General features: G+C 41.0%; 1 protein-coding gene across 2 annotated transcripts in view; it reads left to right on the plus strand.

Annotated features, from left to right (window-relative positions):
• TEK (TEK receptor tyrosine kinase) overlaps nucleotides 1–21,537 on the plus strand; it is a 104,533-nt gene that overhangs the window by 49,871 nt on the left and 33,125 nt on the right. Inside the window, exons 3-11 of one of the 2 annotated variants that reach the window (XM_030830342.3) lie at nucleotides 1,132–1,242; nucleotides 2,118–2,270; nucleotides 5,536–5,667; nucleotides 6,144–6,284; nucleotides 8,985–9,113; nucleotides 12,416–12,567; nucleotides 14,518–14,662; nucleotides 19,337–19,498; nucleotides 21,306–21,440. In XM_030830342.3, coding sequence (XP_030686202.1) covers nucleotides 1,132–1,242; nucleotides 2,118–2,270; nucleotides 5,536–5,667; nucleotides 6,144–6,284; nucleotides 8,985–9,113; nucleotides 12,416–12,567; nucleotides 14,518–14,662; nucleotides 19,337–19,498; nucleotides 21,306–21,440 — 1,260 coding nt within the window. The remainder of the gene's footprint in view (nucleotides 1–1,131; nucleotides 1,243–2,117; nucleotides 2,271–5,535; nucleotides 5,668–6,143; nucleotides 6,285–8,984; nucleotides 9,114–12,415; nucleotides 12,568–14,517; nucleotides 14,663–19,336; nucleotides 19,499–21,305; nucleotides 21,441–21,537) is intronic. The other variant, XM_060301015.2, reaches the window with a different exon arrangement.

The following is a 21,537-nucleotide window of genomic DNA, read 5'->3' on the forward strand; positions in this document are numbered from 1 at the left end:
AGGGAGCTTAAGAGGCGCAAAGTCTGAAATAATAAAAAAAAACCACAGAATGGGGAAAACGTAAAGCCACACTGGAGTTGAGCCGAGTGGAGAATCTCAGTTCCTTTTCAGAATACAATGCTGAGCGAGAAGTCCCACGGTCAGCTAAACAATCTTCACACAAAGGAGCAGAAAATATAAACAAACCGCAGAGAAAGGAACAACAGCCTGAAATGGTCAGATAGTTCTCACAGGAGCCTGAGGGCATGTCGTAGAGAGCAACAGCTGTTCTGTTAGATTGCTAAATGAAGCACCTCCTCAGGTGAGAGGGAGCCCCAGAAGGCGGCCCCGAGGTCCCCTGCCTGCCTTCCCTGCCACTCATGGCCACACTGCACGTGTCACCACAGCGGCGTGGCCTTTGTTTATATTTGGGAAGGATCCTGACCTCTTCTAAGCACCCAGGGGTTTGGCATACATCATTTACTATTCCTAACAACCGTTTAAGGTAAATACTTTTACTCCTAAATTACAGATGAGGAAGCTGAGGGGTTCAGAGGTGAAATAACTGGGTCAAAAAGGTTCAGTAGGGCTTCCCTGGTGGCGCAGTGGTTGAGAGTCCACCTGCCGATGCCGGGGACATGGGTTCGTGACCCGGTCCGGGAAGATCCCACATGCCGCGGAGCCTGCACGTCTGGAGCCTGTGCTCTGCAACGGGAGAGGCCACAACGGTGAGAGGCCCGAGTACGGCAAAAAAAAAAAAAAAAAAAAGGTTCAGTAAGTGGCAGAGGGTGGCCTTAAGCCCAGGACTGTCTAATTCCAGGGCTCACGGTGCTCTTTGATCTCCACCACTCTCCCTCTGGGTCCACCCCATGTCACTATCTGCACCACGGTATCTGTGTGGGAGTCTTCCAGGGCACTGTGCCCAGGTCAGCAGGCGCTGAGGAAAACAAGCAGATGTACCCAAAGCTCAGGTCCTTCTGAGCATGGTTCAGAGGCATCTTCTGCCTTCACAGTGTGGCTCTCTAAGCTCTCATGAAAACCAGCTGACTCATGCCAAGTCATAGGCCTCATCTTCTGAGTCAAGGTTCATTTGTTCCTGGAAAAGATATATAACCTCATTTTCTCATTTGTTTTTTCTCTCTCTTTTAAAAGCTTCCTTCCTACCAGCTACTTTAACTATGACTGTGGACAGGGGAGATAATGTGAACATATCTTTCAAAAAGGTATTGATTAAAGAAGAAGATGCAGTGATTTACAAAAACGGTGAGTATGTGTTTTGTGTCATTCTGACATTGTTGTGCGAGACATCAGATAGCGTAAAACATACTGGGTCATTATCTTATTGCAGTCTTGGGGGCAGATGTTTGAAGTAAAGCTACTATGATGCAAGCTAATCAGATTCTATGATAGAAGCTGTCTTAGGTAACATGTTTGGTTACTTAAGTAAATTAAAGTAAAGATTTTTACACATTGTACATTTACAAATATACAGTATGAACTATGAACGTACAAGAACTATGAACGTACAAGAAAGTCCCATCATGATGTAATATGTGGGGTCTCAAATTCTGCCATGTAAAATGGGATGCTGTTTGATTGCAAGGCTAAGGAAATGACCAGAGTGAGCCTGGAAAGCCAACTGGCAGGGGTTCTGGGGGTCCAAGTGCGCAACCCAAATCTGCCTGGGTCTGACTACGGTTTGGCGCCACCTGGTGGCAGTTTCCTGACGCCGCTGGAATATTGATGGAGACTTCTGAGTTCTGTGGATGAATGACTTACAGGTTGGAGTAGTGATTCTAGTTATCTCTTAATTGATTAGTTGGCAAGTTTACCTGACGTTTTCCCCAGCTTTGTCGGTGTGCCTCTCCCTGCAGAAGATGAGAAATTTAGGCTACCCTCACCTTCATGTGTTTGGTGGTAGATCCTATAGACTAACCTATGTGCTCCAACACCATAATTTTCTCAACGTTTGGGAGAGCATTCGATAGTTCAGCCTTTTCATTCTTCTCTCCCCCATCTAATACGCTAGAGCACATTTTCTGTATCAGGCCAGGGAAAGCTGATCAAGTGGAGGGGGCAGACAAGGAAACAGGAGTGTTTGAGTGAGACCCATTGTTCTCCACTTTTCTCCCTTACAGGTTCCTTCATCCATTCAGTGCCCCGGCATGAAGTACCTGATATTTTAGAAGTGCATCTGCCTCATGCTCAGCCCCAGGATGCTGGAGTGTACTCGGCCAGGTACATAGGAGGAAACCTCTTCACCTCGGCCTTCACCAGGCTAATAGTCCGGAGTAAGTGATGGTGTGGTTGTTAGGATTTTTAGTTGGAAGTAGCAGAAACTGACTCTGGCTACTTAAGCAAAAACCAGGGATTAGTTGAAAGTATACTGAAGACTTTAAAAAATCGATGGAAAAGCTGATAAGCAAATTCCAGAAAAGATCTTCCAGGGAAGATCTGGGGCTCAGCACCGGGGAGGGTGGGTGGACTTTAGGAGGCTACCATGACCCTAACTTAGCTTCAGTGATGTTTCTTTTACTTCTAAATGTTGAACTCTCAGGATGAACAATCAGATTGGCCTGACACGTGTCAGGTGTCTACTCGCCTAGACCAATGAGCTATAGACAAGGGTGAAGCCACATACTACATACAGAATGGTAATCACTGTGAGCTGGACAGTCTTCCCAAAAGGTGTCTGCTACAGGGAGATGAGTTGGGCCTTCTGGGTTGGCCTAGTATCTAGTTAAACCTTAAGTCTCCTGTAAATCCCAACTTTCCAGATCATTTAACTCTCAAATGTGATTTCTGTTTTCAGGTTTGAAAAATGCAAGAGTTAGAACTGGTGAAAACTTCTCCCCCATTATAACTATCAAAGTGGGTAGTAACTCTCACCAGTGGTTTTTACAAAAATTGATCTATAGAAAGCAGAAAATTTGCCCTGAATTTTCTCCGGTTATGTTAGGTATTCATGATATTAAATGTTCAGGCCTTCAGGTCTGAGTACTAGGGATGCCCTGTCATTCCTCTAATGATTAGCATCGCTAACTTGTGAAGAGTACTTATTTTGCTTTGCATTATATTTATGCATTCATTCATTCATGCAACAAATCCGTGTTGATTATAAGTCTCTGCCAGGCATTGTGCTGGTGTTGAGAATACAAGGATAATAAGATGAATCACTGTCCCTTGGGTAATTCCCAAGCAGAGCAGGTACATACATAAATAGATAAACAGATACTGCGATATGAAAATAGACATATGAAAAGTGTGGTTCATCTAGTTTGGGCAGGTGAAATCCCCTTTCATTCCTCTCTACTCTCGGAGAGTCTGAATGGCAAGGACACAATTTGCATTCATTTCATTAAGATGGTCTCTCCAGTGCGATATAGCACCATGTACCAGGGGCACTCATAGTCTGGGGTAAATTGGCAGATTTTCACGCAATATCAAAAACATCAAATGTCGATATGTGGTAAAAGGTTTAAAGCTTTTTTTTTTAAATGACAAAACAAACATGACTTATCATAGATTTGAATTTTAAATTTCCCTGAAGTTTTAAGATAAAGCAAAAGACTTCAAACACATTTTGATCTCCAGGTTGTCTCCTTTTCAGATGGCTAGAAGCACATTCATTCTCTTTGGCTCTTATTTCAATAAAACTGTTTGAGAAGCACCGCTAATATCCAAAATCATTCTAAGAAAGTTTGAGTTGGGCCACAACCATCCTATTTAAAACTACTTCCTTCCCTTTGACCTCTTTGATGTTTACCAAGAAATGCGGTACAGTTGAAGGCATTTTGTTCATTTCTCATAACTGTAAGGTATCTCTCCAGGTAGATTTGAACCTTAGGAATAGTCAGTGCTTAAAGATGTGTATTAAAAATCATACTGGTTATATGTGTAGGATTTCTTTTCGGCGTAAATTCTCTCCATGGCAAAAGATTTCTCGAAAACATTAAGTTTATAGGATTTCTCTCTGTATGCCACGGATCTATGGTTTCCTAAAATACAAAACCACGAGGCTTTTGAAGAAAATAACAGAAGCCTAACTGCATACTTGTTGCTTATCAAGGAACTCTTTTCCTGTCTTCTGCATCCCTCTAAGAGATCACCTTAAGTATTTCCTTGAGCTTAATCCCTTCCTCTTTCCCAGGATTAGGAGTGAAGCTGGGACAGGTCTTCAGATCGGTGCAGGGTTAGAGACATACTTTAATGTGACAGGAGAACCCCTTTCATCTCCAGTGTCTGCCATCATTAGTCTTCATCATGTGAAGATAATCTGTGGTCTGGCTCTCCAGAAATCACTAATTGTGCAGAAGTAGTTTTCCCTTTATATATTAAGGCATGTAAAGAGTAGCTTTGAGACATTTTGTAGCTTTATCAATTAAGTGGTTGCCTGTAAGACTGGGTCTGTGTTGACAGTCTTCCTGATTATTTTAGACAAAATACTGATAACTAGGAGTTCTTGGCAAAAATATTATAAGCTGTAGGCGCAGGTCCAAGTTTACCACTGCGAGACTAATATTCAGGGACAAAGACCTTAGTTCCTTTCAGAAGAAAAATTAAACTAAATTCCTGACCACAAACGGTCACCCTACCCCGCTCCCCCTGAGCTTTCCTTATCAGAAGGTATCCTAAATAACAATCTGAAATCACCAAGTGCTGGAGAGAAAGAACCAGGAAATACGAATCTAGAAGCATTTTACCATTCTTGTACTTTCAATTTTGTATCTTGCTTCATTTCTTATATGTTTTCTACCTGAAAAATATTTGGGGGCTACTAGCTCCTGCTTCCCCTTTTAGCTGTCTTCTGTCTCCACATTCTTTATTTTTTTTTAATCTTTATTTTATATTGAACTATTTACAATTTTGTGTTAGTTTCAGGTGTACAGCAAAGTGATTCAGTTACATATATACATGGATCTATTCTTTTTCAAATTCTTTTCCCATTTGGGTTATTCTCCATATTCTTTACACTGGAGGTTCCCAAACTCTGGCACGCCTCAGAATTATCTGAAACACTTGTGAAGCATAGGTTGCTAGGCTACCTCCAGAGTTTCTCATACAGTAGGTCATTGATGGGAGTCTGGGATTTGCATTTCTAACAGATTCCCAGGTAATAGTGATGCTACTCGTCAGGGGTCACACTTTGAAAACCACTGCTCTTATCTCTAACCGTAACTGCAGCTCTCCAAACATGCCGTGTTTTCCTCCCAACCTAGCCTTTGCCCAGAACACGCTCTCCAGCCTTATCTTCTTTGTCACTTAGTGGGTCCTGCAGATTCAACGCACATAGCACCTCCTCTGAGAAGCCCTCTTTTATGCCCTATTCCAACCCTAAGGCAGAATTAGGTACTTCTGTCTTTGTCGTTATCATTATTTTCTATCACATGTCTGTTTCCCACCTTGGACTCTTAGCTTTTAGAGAGCAGAGATTGTGTTTTATTTATCTTCGTTCACCAGTGCCCACTCACATGACTAACATGTATCAGGTGCTCAATAAAGCTTTGGGGAATGAAGTTGCTCCACTCACCATAGTCTTGTTTTCCTTAAAAAAAGGATGTGAAGCTCAGAAGTGGGGACCTGAATGTAACCGTGTCTGCACTGCTTGTATGAACAATGGGATCTGCCACGAAGATACCGGAGAATGCATTTGCCCTCCTGGCTTCATGGGGAGAACATGTGAGAAGGGTAAGTCAAAAGTGCTTGATGAGTAACCTGTGGATTTAAAAAGCCATTGTTGCTGGATCTAGAATTTTAGATCTGGACCCATTTGGGAATGGAAGCTAAATGGCCTCTGTGAGCCCATATGGTACCTTTGAGTAAATTCAAAAAAAGTGCCCTTTCTTAAAGACTCTTTATTGTCAACCACTGAAAAGTTGTAATAAGTATACAAATCTACGACCTCTATGGTGTGAACGCCTCTCCCTAGGTTTGTGCAGTACGCAAACTGCACTACTGGGGGCTGTGCCTGGAGTATCCTCTCTGTGAGGCAGTTTCATTATCTATAAAATGGGCCATAAGGGTGTGTTTACACTGACAATTCCACAGCTTACGTTGGATTATTTTCCATGTTCACTGGTCTAGGAGAGACCCTTAAAAAGAAGAATCCTGCGTTTTCAAAGGACTGCATATTTGCCTCTGAATCATCCTTTTCTCACCCACAGCTTGTGAACTGCACACGTTTGGCAGAACTTGTAAAGAAAGGTGTAGTGGACCAGAGGGATGCAAGTCCTACGTGTTCTGTCTCCCAGACCCCTATGGGTGTTCCTGTGCCACAGGCTGGAAGGGTCTGCAGTGCAATGAAGGTATGTACCAGTCACACCCCTAAAGAGAAAAGGTTCTAGCAGGTATACCAAGGAGATCCAGCTTGCTGGAAATCATCGTGTAGGACATACCTGGACTGCTCACTCAACTGTCTATTGCTGAATTACAGGGTTTTGAATCAAAGATATCTTCATCCAAAGTTAATTATGCTTTCATGTTAAGACTCTGGACCTCATAGAAAGTGCTTCTCATATACATTTCCTGGGGATCTTATTAAAACAGATTCTGATTTCATAGGTCTGGACTGGGGCGTGAGGGTCTGCATTTCTAACAAGCTCCGAGGTGATGCTCTTGGTTTTCAGACCACACTTTGAGTTGGAAACCCATAGAAGATTTGTTATCTTCAGTGCATCATAAATATCATTGCTTTTAGGTCAGATCCAGGTAAGATTTGGGATTTGAAAATCGAGGAAGTTAAGGTCTTATCTTCCGTGGACCTTACACAAGCAATACTAACTTCACCTACTCGAAGATTCCTTCTACCCTTTTAAATATATATTTTCCCATTTGGTGAAGCTCAGAGGTATGTGTTTCCCATCTACTTTCCAATAAGCTTTTCACATCAACTATCACACAGTAACTTAACATGAACCTGTGGCCAAATATGCTAGACCTTCCCTAATGGGTGCTAACCTGGTGGATTAGGCAGAGCTCAATGGTGTTTCAGTATTTGCCTCACAAAATCAGCTTTTTCCACAACTGGCACTGTTGGGAGCTGTGATGGGGTCTCCAGCCACTTGATAACAGTGCTCTAGGACAGAGCAGTTCAGTAGAAATAGAAACAAACCACATATGTAATTTAAATTATTCTAGTATCCACATTAAAAAAGTAAGAGAAACAGGTGAAATAATTGTAATATTTCAGTTGAAATAATTGTAATATTTCGGTTAACCCAATATATCAAAAATATTACCATAGCAACACGTAATCAATAGAAAAAATATTAATGAGATGTTTTACATTCCTCTTTTCATACTGAGTCTTTGAAATCTCAATTTGGATTAGCCATATTTTAAGAACTCAATAGCCCTCCATGGCTATCAGCTACCATACTGGACAGCATAGCTCTAGGGGCTTAGAGTAAGAGGACAAAGAGGAGAGTTACACAAAAGTAAGCTTCAACTACCTGCAAAACCTCAGTCAGTTCCCTCTAAATGCTGTATCTGCCCCCCGTGGAACACTGAGGGAGCCTTAGCCGTAGAGGAATCCCACATGGTCTCAGAAATGTACACCTTAAAGTAAAAGGTGCCGCCGAGTAGGGGTAGATCCAGTTCCTCCTTAAAGACTATTAAAAAATCATACACAAATTTTAAAAAACATGTGCATATATGAAAACTTTGCTAGGGCCCAGAAGGGTTACATGCATGTGAGGAGTCTAGAACATAAGCTTCATTAACTTCATGGTGAATATGTCTCTAGACCCAGATTTATAGGAGTACCTTTATTAACATTCCAGCCCACATCTGGCTCAAGAAATCACTAAGATTTTATGAATTGAGATATTTTAGTGTTCTCCCAGACTCCTTCCTTGGACCTACAATTACATGTATGTTAGACCTTTTGATATTGTCGCTTAGGTCCCTGAGGCTCCAATCGTTTTTTTCTTTTTCCCTATCTGTATTCTTCAGACTGAATACCTATTGATCTAGCTTTAAGTTCATTGACTCTTCTGTCATCGCCATTCTGTTGCTACATCCATACAGTGAAATCTTTATTTCAAATATTATGTTTTTCAGTTCTAGAATGCCTTTTTGGTTATGTTTTATAGTTTATATTTCTCTGCTGAGATTTCTAATTGTCTCATTTGTTGTGAGCATATTTTCCTTTACTTCACTGAGCGTAGTTATTGTAGCTGCTATTTCCAACATCTGGGTCATCCAGGTTGGTCTCTGTTGATTTTCTTTTCCCTTGAGAATGGGTCAGAATTTTCCATTTCTTCTTATGTTGATTGTATTTTGGACATTGTGAATGTTACATTGAGGAGACTTGGAATATGATATATTTCTCTGAACAATGTTGATTTTGTTTCATTATGTCCTGTCAGGCAATCAGCTTGGTATGACTCAAACTGCAAACTCTGACTCTCAGGCATCAACTCAAACTCAGTTCATTCCTTTTAGCCGTAGCTGGGTTGCTTCAAGTCTGCACTTAACATGTGTGGTTCTGGGGTCAGCCAAAGATTTGGGACTTCCTCCCTCGGCTCTTCCTTTCTAGATTTTCCCTCTCACTTCCCAGAGGCTGTAATTGCTTTGACTCTGTCCTCTAAGATTCCTCTGTCTGTAAGACTACAGGTTTTCTTTGGAGTCCTAGCTTCCCCACACAATGTCAACTGTACCAACCATTAGACTAAAAGCTGAAAGTGGGGAGCACACCATTCCCATCTTCCAAATTTCAGTTCCCCTCAGAACCTGTGTGGTCCCCTCTGTCCCTCCTCCCATCACTCTTCAGTGCTTTCAGGTAGTTGTTTTTAAAATAGAGTTGTTATTTTTGAGAAGGGTGACCTGGTAGGAGCTTATTCAACTCTCCTGGAAGCAGAATTCCTCAACCCTTTAACTTCTTGGTAATTCAGATAATTAATACTACTTGGTAGCTTGGAGAAAAAAAGTAAAACTAGGCACCTATAGCCTGAGTTTTCCTCCTTCCCTATCTTAACACTGGTTTTTGATGTCTTTGTTTACAGCATGCCAGCCTGGTTATTATGGACCAGACTGTAAGCTTAGGTGCAGTTGCACCAATGGGGAGATGTGTGATCGGTTCCAAGGATGCCTCTGCTCTCCGGGACACCAAGGGCTCCAGTGTGAGAAAGAAGGTAAAGCAAGGTAACACTGTAGTCAGGGCCAGGTTCAGCATGTCTGAACCAAGCTCTTCTGGCATAATTCTTGCCCCACTAGCCCAAGATTCTTAAACTCCTTCTGTTTCCACCCTGAAGTAGGGAAGAATATATCCCATGTTCTAAAGGACAGCTTTCTGAATCTTTTCTATGGACTCTCACACTGGCCTTTCCACTAGGGAATAAACCATGTGTTCTTTGTAGCACATTAAGTGATAACTGGCCAGCTGAGAACTCTGCCTACCTCTTTTGCTCTCTTCTCTAGGACCAGCCTTTTCCCTGGATATCCACAACAGTGGAAGAATTATGTGGAAGGGATTTGGATAAAAAATATTTTTTAAAAGAAAGATATAATGAAAGGAAAAAAATGAAAAATATTATCCTCAAAATGAAGTTTTAAATAATTCTAGTTCAGAATTACCGTAGAGCAGAAGTCAGCAAACACCCACAAACCAAATCTGGTGTACTATTTTCTTAAAATAAATTTATTTATTTCATTTATTTATTTTTGGCCGTGCTGGGTCTTTGTTGCTGCGCACGGGCAGCGAGCAGGGGCTACTCTTTGTTGCGGTGCGCGGGCTTCTCATTGCAGTGGCTTCTCTGGTTGCACAGCATGGGCTCTAGGCACGTGGGCTTCAGTAGTTGTGGCTCGCAGGCTCAGTAGTTGTGGCTCCTGGCTCTAGAGCTCAGGCTCAGTAGTTGTGGCACATGGGCTTAGTTGCTCCGCAGCACGTGGGATCTTCCCGGACCAGGGCTCGAACCCATGTCCCCTGAATTGGCAGCCAGTTTCTTAACCACTGTGCCACCAGGGAAGTCCCTTGTGTACTTTTTTTTAAAAACAGTTTTATTGAGGTATAATTTTTATACCATGAAGTTCATCCCTTTAAAACGTAAAATTGAATGCTTTTACAGAGTTGTGCAACCAGCACCATAATCTAGAATGTTTTCATTTTACCAAAAGAAAATGTGTACCTATTAGCAGTAACTCCCATTCTTTCCTCCTCCCAGCACCTGGCAACCATTAATTTACTCTCTGCCTGTACAGATTTACTTATTCTTGATATTTCCTATTCTATAAATGGCATCATACAGTACATGGTCTTTTGTGGCTGGCTTTTCTCACTTACCATACTTGTTTTGAGTTTTATCTGTATTGTAGCACATGTCAGTATGTATCTCATTCCTTTTTAGATAGATAGAACATCTATCTGTTCTCATAAAAAAAAATGTATTGGAATGCAGCCATGCCCATTTGTTTACAATATATCGTGAAGGTTGCTCTTACACAACAGGGTTGAGGAGTTACCACAGAGAACATAGGGCTTGCAAAGCTGAAAATAGTTATTATCTAGTCCTTTCAAGAAAGTTTGCTAACGCTTACCCTAGAATATACTTTTTAAAATCCAAAGAAGCATATTTTCAAAATTTAAAAATAATAAACATATATTACTTTTTCAGTCAAATATAAATAACGTATGTCCAGTGAAATCTACACTCAGAATAGTAAGACATTTATGGACTTCTGCCTGTGAGTTTTAAAAATCAGAGCAAATATGTGGGGAAATACCAACTGTTTTCTCAAAGGCTTTAGCTTGTCAGCTTTATACTTTCTCCTCTTCCCCAGTGTTTGGACTTTGTTACAGGGCGGGAATCTGGGAGGGTCTAGGAAGGGAAGGAAAGGCTGTGGGCCAGAACATGGATTGAAAGTGGGCAATGCACAAGCTTAATGATTTGAATTTTCTGCACCACTTCCTCCTTTCTGTTCTAAGGCTGATGTTACAAAAAGTGTGAGAATCTCAAACTTAGAACCAGGTTCCGGGCTTCTGGGGAGCAGCTCCCTTTCCCTCACACCCTCTTCCACCCTCTAGCTGTTCCTCCACCCCCATCCAGCTGCAGAAACTGCAAGGGGACAATGAAGGAAAGATATGGTTTGAAAATGTCAAAGCACTTTGAAGAATTCCGATGGCAGTAATTGTGTAGGCTGAACAGTCTGGCAAATTTTCTAATCACAATCTCTCCAAGTCTGCAGATATATCAAGGAATTATCTTTGTGGCTATTAGATCCTTTTCCCTCCTGTTCCATACACTTTACCTGTTTCATTCTAGGCCTGAGAAATAGGATATCAATATAAAATATCAATATTGATGTGTTTACCTTGACCCACCGCTGATGTGGAACAGCATGTAGGTGATGGCTGTTCTTTTTTGCTGGAAAGGACTAAGCCACTTTCCCAATGTTTCCCTTATTTGCTTTAAGTGCATCTCCGTCTCCTACATTCTTTACTAAGTGTTGGACTGTTTTCAGTCATGTCTTACATTTAGTTACACATGTTCCCAAATTCTCTAAGACCTTACAGTTCAGAATAAAATTGTTATATTTCAGGATTATTCATTCTCTACTCTGCAGATAACAAGCAAGGGCTCCTGATACCTTTGTTGATACCAGAGACATTTTTTCCTTTCCATGTTGGCAGCAATATTTTTTATTTGGCTATTGATGGGAAATTGATTTGGGGGGGTTTTATTCCACTTTACTTCTTCGATGTAAATGTGAATATAATTAATCATCGGCCACTTGCAGACTTCCCAATTAATGAGACATCTCTCAGATATCAAAACTTGACATATTGTTGATCGGCAGTATTGGGGGCTTGCAGAGTGAAAGAAGAACTAGTTTTTGTTCTTGTAAAAAAAATTCCCTTATAAAGCAAGAGAGGGAGTGGACAGTAAGATCTGCAGAGATGTGGTGCTGGTGATCTTTTCAATATTGAGACTGTATCTCCTGGGTCCACTGAGAAAGTACATCATTATGGCCAAAGAGTGGGAATTCTGGAGTCATAAAGATCTGAGCTTGGGCTTCCCTGGTGGCGCAGTGGTTGAGAGTCCGCCTGCCGATGCAGGAGACATGGGTTCGTGCCCAGGTCCGGGAGGATCCCACATGCCGCGGAGCGGCTGGGCCCGTGAGCCATGGTCTCTGAGCCTGCGCGTCCGGAGCCTGTGCTCCGCAACGGGAGAGGCCACAACAGTGAGAGGCCCGCGCACCGCAAAAAAAAAAAAAAAAGATCTGAGCTTCAACCTGAACTCAGAGCCTCAGTCTCCTCATCTTTAAAATGGGAACCACAATAGCACCCACCCCACAAGTTTATTACGTGATGATAAAACAATATAATATTTGCCAAGTTCTTGCCCAGTGCATGACTTACTAAACGGTAGCTACTTTTATTATTTCTATTTCTGCTGTGTTAAAGATTAGATTTCACAGTGCTCTTTCCTTCATTCAGGCATGCCAAGGATGACTCCAAAGATAGAGGATTTGCCAGATCACATAGAAGTAAACAGTGGTAAATTTAACCCCATCTGCAAAGCATCTGGCTGGCCGCTACCTGCTAATGAAGAAATGACCCTGGTGAAGCCAGATGGGACAGTGCTCCATGTAAGAGTTATTCTTTTTCTTTTTTTTTTTGTAGAACAAATTATAGCCTTTTTAAAAATTGAAGTATAGTTGGTTTACAATGTTGTGTTAGTTTCAGGTGTACAGCAAACTAATTCAGTTATACATATATATTTCTTTCAGATTCTTTTCCATTATAAGTTATTACAAGGTATTGAATGTAGTTCCCAACAACAACAAATCCTTGTTGTTTATCTATTTTATATATAGTAGTTTGTATCTGCTAGTCCCAAACTCCTTATTTATCCCTCCCCTTCCCCCTTTTCCCTTTGGTAACCGTAAGTTTGCTTTCTAAACCATAAGTTTGTTTTCTATGTCTATGATTCTGTTTCTGCTTCATACATAAGTTCATTTGTGTCGTATTTTAGATTCCACATATAAGGGATACCATATGATATTTGTATTTCTCTGATTTACTTCACTTAGTATGATAATCTCTAGGTCCATCCATGTTTCTGCGAATGGCATTATTTCATTTTTTTATGGCTGAGTAATATTCCATTGTATAAATATACCACATCTTCTTTACCATTCATCTGTCAATGGACATGTAGGTTGCTTCCATGCCTTGGCTACTGTAAATAGTGCTGCAATGAACATTGGGGTGCCTGTATCTTTTCGAAATGTAGTTTTCTCCAGATATATGCCCAGGAGTAAGATTGCAGGATCATATAGTAGCTCTGTTTTTAGTTTTCTAAGGAACCTCCATACTGTTCTCCATAGTGGCTGTATTCTTAATCTGACCTCCTGATACTACTAGATATTTTCAGTGTAGCACTCACCCTGCTAAAGGCTGGATTCCATTCATGGCGTGCATCCTCCTAAGCTAGGGTGTTGTTAGCTTTGACAAAAAGCAGAGGAGAGTTCAGCATAACCCGTTTGACTCTAGATAGACCTGATCCCACACCTCCAATCCAGAAACTATGATCCACGGAATCCCTTAGGTCTGAATACATACCTTGGGTCTCTGTCCTCACTGTTGGTGTCTACCACTGGTTAGGGTGCTATCACAACGTTCTTCTTTGCTGGAAAGGAATAAGCTACTTTTCCGATATGTTTCCCTTCCCTGTTCCAACAATCCCAAATGCAGCAGAGACAGGAACGACCTCAAATTTCTCTGTGTCACAAGTGATCTTTGGGAAATTGATGTATTTTCTTACCTAAGATTTTGAAATAGTTATCTTATTTTTCTCTCAAAGATGACTGAAAATCAACTTGACCAGAAGGCAGGTCCAAGTGACCTCTTGGGGGCAGGATATGTAGAATGTTCACACGTCAGATGTCCCTGATTCCACTCAAACAATCCTTTCGGTAGCAGAAGCCAACTGACCGCTTCCAAAATCTTGTTGGAGTATCCATGAGTTAGTGGAAGTCACAGCTACCATCTAGTGAGGGCTGACCATACTATACACATCTTACTCTACATTACCTGTCCCCTTTTTGCAGAAGTGGAAACTGGCTGCGTGAAGTTAAGTAACTAAGGAATTGGTCAAAAGTGGCAGAGCTGGGATGTGAACTCAGGTCCACGTGTCTTCGGAGCCCTGACTTTTTCCACAATACCATACTCGGCAGCCCCTCAAACACTTTAGGAAGCCATTTTGTCTTCTCACCCAGCCATCTCTGTATTGGACCAGAAAGGAACAAATGTTACCAGAAGCAGTTTAGAAGGACTTTGACTCTGTGCTTGGAAGTGTTTGCCCCACTCTCCCAAACACACAAATACAACAGCAGGATCTGCGAGGGCATCAATCCAACATAAACTTTCAGGGCTACTACAATAGCTTTGGAAATAAGCCAATGCTTATACAAGCATTGCAATGATCTTCTTAATCTCCCCTAGAAAACTCCTTATTTAACAATGCGATGGGGTCAGTGTTAAGAACCTTTGTGTTTATACCTATCTAGAAGCTTTTTTTTTTTTGACCTTTCCAGCCAAAAGACTTTAACCACACGGGTCATCTCTCAGTGGCCACCTTCACAATCCACCGGATCCTGCCCCCTGACTCAGGAGTCTGGGTTTGCAGTGTGAACACAGTGGCTGGGATGGTGGAAAAGCCTTTCAACGTTTCTGTTAAAGGTAAGGTCCATTTTCCAGGCAAAGAGCTTGTAACCTTGATGGTGCTGTGTTTATGTATCACTGGGTGCTGCTTCTAAATGGAAATGCTCTCTGACCACTAAAATACCTTTTGGATGTTCTCCAGGACACTAAGCCTTAAAAAAAAAAATTATGTGCATTACAATGGAAAGGAGGGATTAAGTTTATGACCTTTGGAGTTACATAGCCCTGGGTTTGGTTTTCATTGCTAACAGCTAGTAAACTTGGGTGTGGCCCTGAGCAAATGAATTTGACCTCTCTGAGCCTTTCTTTATTTGTAAACACAGCTTAGTTTATCTACCACTCAGGGTTATTGCGAAGATTTGTTAAATAGTGGAATTGTGTCTGGCATAAAGTGGCTGGTAGTGATTTTATTTTGTAAAAAGTTTAACTTTATCATTCTCGTGACTTCCTATTCACTGTAGAGAATAATTTGGAGAATTTTCATTTTGAGGACTACTCACTTAATATGAAGCCCAGGCTATGCTATACAATTAACATGAATGATTTTCTCCCATATTCAGAGTTCTGAATATTCTTCCTACTATGAATTAGTATTTCAAAATTCAGAGTTAAGTGGATGTGTGTACCTTTGAGGCTTGCAGGGAAGAAATAAAGTGGAAGTAAATCCAAGTTAGCTTGGTTGGTGTACAGAGATACAACAGGGAATTTTAAATTTGGAAGTTACTTTTTAATTCATTTAGACAAAAACACCTAACAACTCTGTGGTATATATTCTAGAAAGGCACTGAGCTAAGTGCTCATTCATCTTATTTAAATTTTATGAGTACAATGTACAGTAGTATTGTTATCCCCACTTTATCATTCAAGAAAAAGGTTCAGAAGGTTTAGGTAACTCATCTATGGTAACACATCTGGCAAACAGCCAATCTTAGTTTTGAATCTGGTCTTGACTCCAAACCCTGCATCATCTTTTGTATATCATTTTGCTTTCTGAGACTCCTGTGTTAAGATAAAGAAGCAAGATAACAGAAGCTGATTAGTATATAAACTACTTCACTACCTGATTAGGAAGCTTTGGTTGTTCCCAGAGGTAATTTCTGTAAATGAACTGAATGTAATTACCCAGAATATATATATTTTTAAAAAAGGTCAAGAACAGTACGAGCATAAATACAGCCTCACAGAGTTGGATTCTCTGCCCTGAGAACCCATATAAAACACCTCAGAATCTTTAATGTTTTTTTGGATTACTGGAAAATCCCAGATCTGTTTTATTCAGTAGGACATTAACACGATCAAAATAATTTCTTACATCATACATGTTCTTGGAAGAAAGGAAATGGTATACAGACAAGACAAATTATGTTATTTTTAAGCTTCTTGAAATGTTTGCTGCCCATGGAAAGTAAATAATAATAAGTAAAAAACCATGTTGCCAAGATTCAGAAGAGTTACTGATTCTAATTTTTATTTTTTAAATAAAAGACACAGCACACAACATCAGTGCACAGAAACCTCTCTAGTTCTAAGTCACTGGTGCCTCTTCACTGTCATATTGACAGATATAAGATGGAAATAGCCATTAGGTAAGTTAAGCAGTGTCTTTAATCATAGTATTAAAAAAAAATAGATACAGAGATACAGTTGCCCTTCAGTATCTGTAGCGGATTGGTTCTAGGACCTCCCTGGATACCAAACTCCATTGATGCTCAAGTCCCTTATATAAAATGGCATAGTATTTGCGTTCGACCTACGCACATCCTCCTGTATACTTTGAATTATCTCTAGATTACTTAAACAATAATCCCCCCTTATCTGTGGTTTCACTTTCCACGGTTTAAGTTACCCACGGTCAACTGCAGCCCAAAAAATTAAATGGAAAATTCTAGAAATAAACAATTCATAAGTTTTAAATTGTGTACTGTTCTGAGCAGCATAATGAAATCTCACACTGTCCCACTCCATCCTGCCGGGGGATGTGAATCCTCCCTTTGTCTCATGCATGCCACCCATTAGTCACTTAGAAGATGTCTAAGTTACCATCTCCTCTGTCATGGTATCACAGTGCTTACGTTCAAGTAACCTTTATTTAACTTAATAATGTGATGCTGGCAATTTGAATATTCCCTGACTGTGCCTAATTTATAAATTAAATTTTACCATAGGTATGTATGTACAGGAAAAAGCATAGTGTATATAGGGTTTGGTACTGTCTGCAGTTTCAGGCATCCACTGGGGTCTTTGAATGTATCACCTGAAGATAAGGGGGACTATTGTAACACCTAATACAATGTAAATACTATGTAAATAGTAACTATAATGTAAATACTTTGTTAATAGTTGCTGGCACATGGCAAATTTCAAGTTTTGCTTTTTAGAACTTTCTGGAGTTTTTTTAAATTTTCCCCCTGAATGTTGATCTGCTCTTGGTTGAATCTGCAGATGCAGAACCTGCATACAGAAGGCTGACTGTACTAGACTTTACTACCAGAGTACATACTGGAGCAACCACTTTGGAAAACTGGCAATATATATTAAAGCTAAGCATACACCTACCCTGTGACCTGATAATTCTACGCCTAGGTTTATGCTCAAAAGAAATGAGTTCATATGTTAAAAACAAATAATCTTCAGTAATGTTCTGAGGAGTATTATTCCTAAGAGTCCAAATATCCATCACCATTAGAAAGGATAAGTAAATTGTGTTATTTTCATATGTAATAGTTTGCTAGGGCTGCTGTAGCAAAGTACACTAGACTGAGCGGCTCAAACAACAGAAATTAATTTTCTCGATGTTCTGGAGGCTAGATGATCAAGGTAATCTCACCTTGATCTGAGATCAAGGTGTTGGCAGAGTTAGTTTCTTCTGAGGCCTTGCTCCTTAGCTTGTAGACAGCTGTTTTCTCCCTGTATCTTCTCATGGTCTTCCTTCTGTGTGTGTGTCCTAATTTAATCTCCTTATAAGGACAACAGTCATATTGGATTAGGAATGACTGTAGACCTCATTGTAACTTAATTTCTTCCTTAAAGACCCTATCTCCAAATACAGGTACTGTTTATAGAGTGCAAGGGAGAAAGGAACAAGTCAAAAGAGACAAATGATATTGGATGAGGTAGGAAGTATCTAACGTGTCCCTTCATGACCCCTGCCTTGTGGAATTCATGACCTTGTGTAATCCCTTCCCGTTGCATGTGAGCTGGACCCAGCAACCCTCCTCTCATACAGGAAGAGTGATGTGCAGGGCTGGCTTCATGGGTTTATGACCTGTCCACACAGGGCCCTGCACTTGGTTTAATGTTCTATTGTCTTCAACTTGAAATTTTATCTTTGAATTTCATAAGTGAAGTCCAGTGACACAATGGAGTGTGCGCATGAGCAGAAGAGATAGACTCACTGTCTGTCTTCTTTCTTGGCCACCCCGTTCCCATAAGTGTTCTCGATGACCCAGGGCCCAGGATTCTGATGGACCTCTGACTCACGGGAGCTCAGTAAGACTCAAAGCAAGTTGGGCTACTTCTACAATTGAATAAATGGGGGTACTGACAGCCTGACAAGATGTCCTTTCCTTTCAAACCAGAACTTGCTTAATATTGTGGACATACTATAAATCTGTTTATATACTGTGGCCCTTAGGAAGGCCACAAACCATTGTAATATCCAAGAATTTTTCTTTCCCCAAGAACCAATTTTCACCTTGTTGGGAGTGCTCTTTCAGTCCCATTGGGAATACATCATCTTTGACATGGGGAGATTATTCTGGATTATCTGGGTGAACCCACTCTAATCACAGGAGTCTTTAAAGACTGTCAGAAAGAGATATTACAATGGAAGAAGGGTCAGAGACACATGACTCTGTTGTCTTTGAAGATGGAGGAAGGAACATGAGTCAAGGAATACAGATGTTTTTTAGAAGCTGAAAAGAAGGAAACAAATTCTCCCTTAGAACCTCAGAAAGGAACACAGCCCTTGTTAACACCTTAATCTTAGCCCGGTGACACCCGAGAGACAGACAGACAGAAAGACAGACTTAGTCTGGTGGTCTAGTAGGAAGACTGGTATTCAATAATCACACCAAATTACTAAGAATAATAAATTCTGAAAATTGCAGTGAAGGAAAATGTTCTGTGGAAGGGTATGACACGTGAGCCTAACCAAGGTTCTGGGATAGCCCCTGTGAGGAACTCACATGAGAGCTGAGGGATGAATGATGAGTAAGAATTAACTGCAGAATCATGGGAGGTCTACAGCATTCCTTGCAGGAGAACAGCCTCAACAAAGAACCAGAGACAGAAAGGAGCCTGGTGCATTGTTAGTTGAATGAACTGAAAGGTCACTAGGACTGGAGGGTATTAGGTGAGGGAACGAGGAAGTTGGAGAGGAGGCAGGGGCTCTATCATCCCTGGCAGGTCATGGTATGAATTTTAGATTTTATTCGAAACGTAGTGGGAACCCATTGAAAGGTCTTGAGCAGAGGAGTGCTTGTATTTTAAGAAAGTACTTTGTGGATAGTGAGTTGGAGGGGCAAGAGCAAACCAGGAGATCACAGAGACGGCAACTGCATGGAATCTGAGCAGAGAACTCTAAGAGGGCTTTGTTGGGAGTGTAAAGGCACTCATCCTCTACCCCCATCTCAGAACAGCAGTAAAACTCCAAAGTGTAAGGACCGATCTGATTCTTGACACTTTATTTAGTTCTTCCAAAGCCCTTGAATGCCCCAAACGTGATTGACACCGGACATAACTTTGCTGTCATCAACATCAGCTCTGAGCCTTACTTTGGGGATGGACCAATCAAATCCAAGAAGCTTCTCTACAAACCTGTTAATCATTATGAGGCTTGGCGGCATATTCAAGGTAAGGTTTGGAAAGGAAAGGCTCCAGCTGGAGATGGGGCACCAGGAAAAAAAAATGTTTCCCCAAATATAGAAATCCTTTCTCCCAGTCTCAACCCTCTACCCCCAGTTAGGGGCTGTAGCAGTGGATTCCATTTCAGAGTATTCAAGAAGGAGTTGGGGGGCGGGGGGTGGTCCTCTGAGTTCTGGGGCTATCTTTTTGGAAGTCATGATGTAAAATGGGACACAGAACACACCTGTGTCAGGAGTTACTATCTGCATCAATATTTCCTTTCCAGGCTTCTCTGGATCTCTAATCCCTTTTTGACTCTATCTTGCTTGGTCATGGTGAAAGATACAAGTTTGTGCCATGAATAGGGTAACAGGCAAGTCCAGGGCCTGCTGGAAAGGCAGAGACTTAATTTGCTTACATCTGAGGGGTGATTGTTGCTGCTGTATCAAGTTGTTTATTCTTTTTTGTATTTGAGTCTTGCCCTGCCTGCAGGCTCCTAACTCACAGAGGTTTTGAGAGGAATTTGGACCAGAAAGTTTGGGCTGTGGCAGGAAGAGGAGGGGATGTGGGCAAAGAGAGGTACATGCCCCTCCCCCAACTTTTGGGGAAAAAAACCCAAAATGTCATAAAATGTCAAAAGTTCATGAAAACAGTTAAATGTATTTATTTGTAAATTAAATTTATTTTGAAACACAAATGACAATTCTGTTTGTTGCATGATGATGCAAAAATCACATTTTTTTAAAAAAGAAAGCTGAGCATCATCTATTGAGCCAGCTGCTTTAATCGCACCATCTTATAGCGAGACCTGCCGCTGTCATGCTTGTAGGGAATGTGCAGCCCGCCACCAATACTTTAGTCTCACCATGCCTGTGATTGCCTAAAAAGCGCCCTCTACCCATGAGCTGTCGATAATCAAAGTTACAGAAAAGGAGAAGAAAAAGAGGGATTTGGGCTTAATAATACTAGCTGATTGGGGTATATTGAATGATGTCTTGGTATCATTACTGAGCTCTTCACATTCTTTTGAAGATTCAGCCAAAATTCAGAATCCCAGCAACATAAGGCTGATTTGCTGGACTGCTGTTTCTGTTGCGGATGGCTAGGTCTTTTTAAAAAGCAGCTTTTTAAAAAAACATGGTGTTAATAATCCATCCTCTCTTTGTGGACATCTACGAAGTGGTCTTCTAAAAACCCTTAAACACAGTCCAATACGTTTTCTTACCAACTAGGAATTTATCATATGGTAAGGCAAAAATCTACCTTTGCAATATCGACGGAGAAACAGAATGGCAAAATAGAATAGCTAAAGAGAAAAGAAGCATATGTCATTTGCTTACGGGATCTATTTTCAAGTACTTCAGAATGCTTCATTTGTTAGGACATGACCATCACAAGTTCACTGTCTAGTCATTGGAAGCATACCCTCAAAGAGTCTCTTCTCTTGATAGGTTGATTGCCATCACTGTAGGTACTTGAAAACAGAGGTTATTTTATATTATTCTAATTGAGTTTTTCCCCTAAATCTGATTGGTATTCCATATAGTTGAAGATTTGCGTGGTTTTACTCTACAAATGAAAAGACAAACACACTAGAGCAGAGATGTGTAAGTGGCACAGAGACACTTACATGAAAAAGCCTTATTTTCCTTATATTAGGAACACTGAGGCCCTGAAGATGGGATTGCCTCTCTGTTCTACTCAGACATTGTATTTTTAAAAACCAAACATTAGTTCACCTCACAATAACAACATTCCAGTTTAAAGAATGTAAAAGATTGCCAACTTAAGTTTCCTGAACTTTCCCTCTTCTCAGTGACAAATGAGATTGTTACCCTCAACTATTTGGAACCTCGGACAGAATACGAGCTCTGCGTGCAGCTGGTCCGGCGTGGAGAGGGCGGGGAAGGGCATCCTGGACCCGTGAGGCGGTTCACAACAGCTTCTATCGGTCAGTTGAAGCAAACAGGCATTTATTCAGGAGCTGGGTGGGTGGGGGAGGAAGGGGAAAGAGGAAGGAAGACCAGGAAGGGTGGTGGTGGGTGAGT

Source organism: Globicephala melas, chromosome 6 (genome assembly GCF_963455315.2).
Source record: "Globicephala melas chromosome 6, mGloMel1.2, whole genome shotgun sequence".
NCBI classification, from domain to species: domain Eukaryota; kingdom Metazoa; phylum Chordata; class Mammalia; order Artiodactyla; family Delphinidae; genus Globicephala; species Globicephala melas.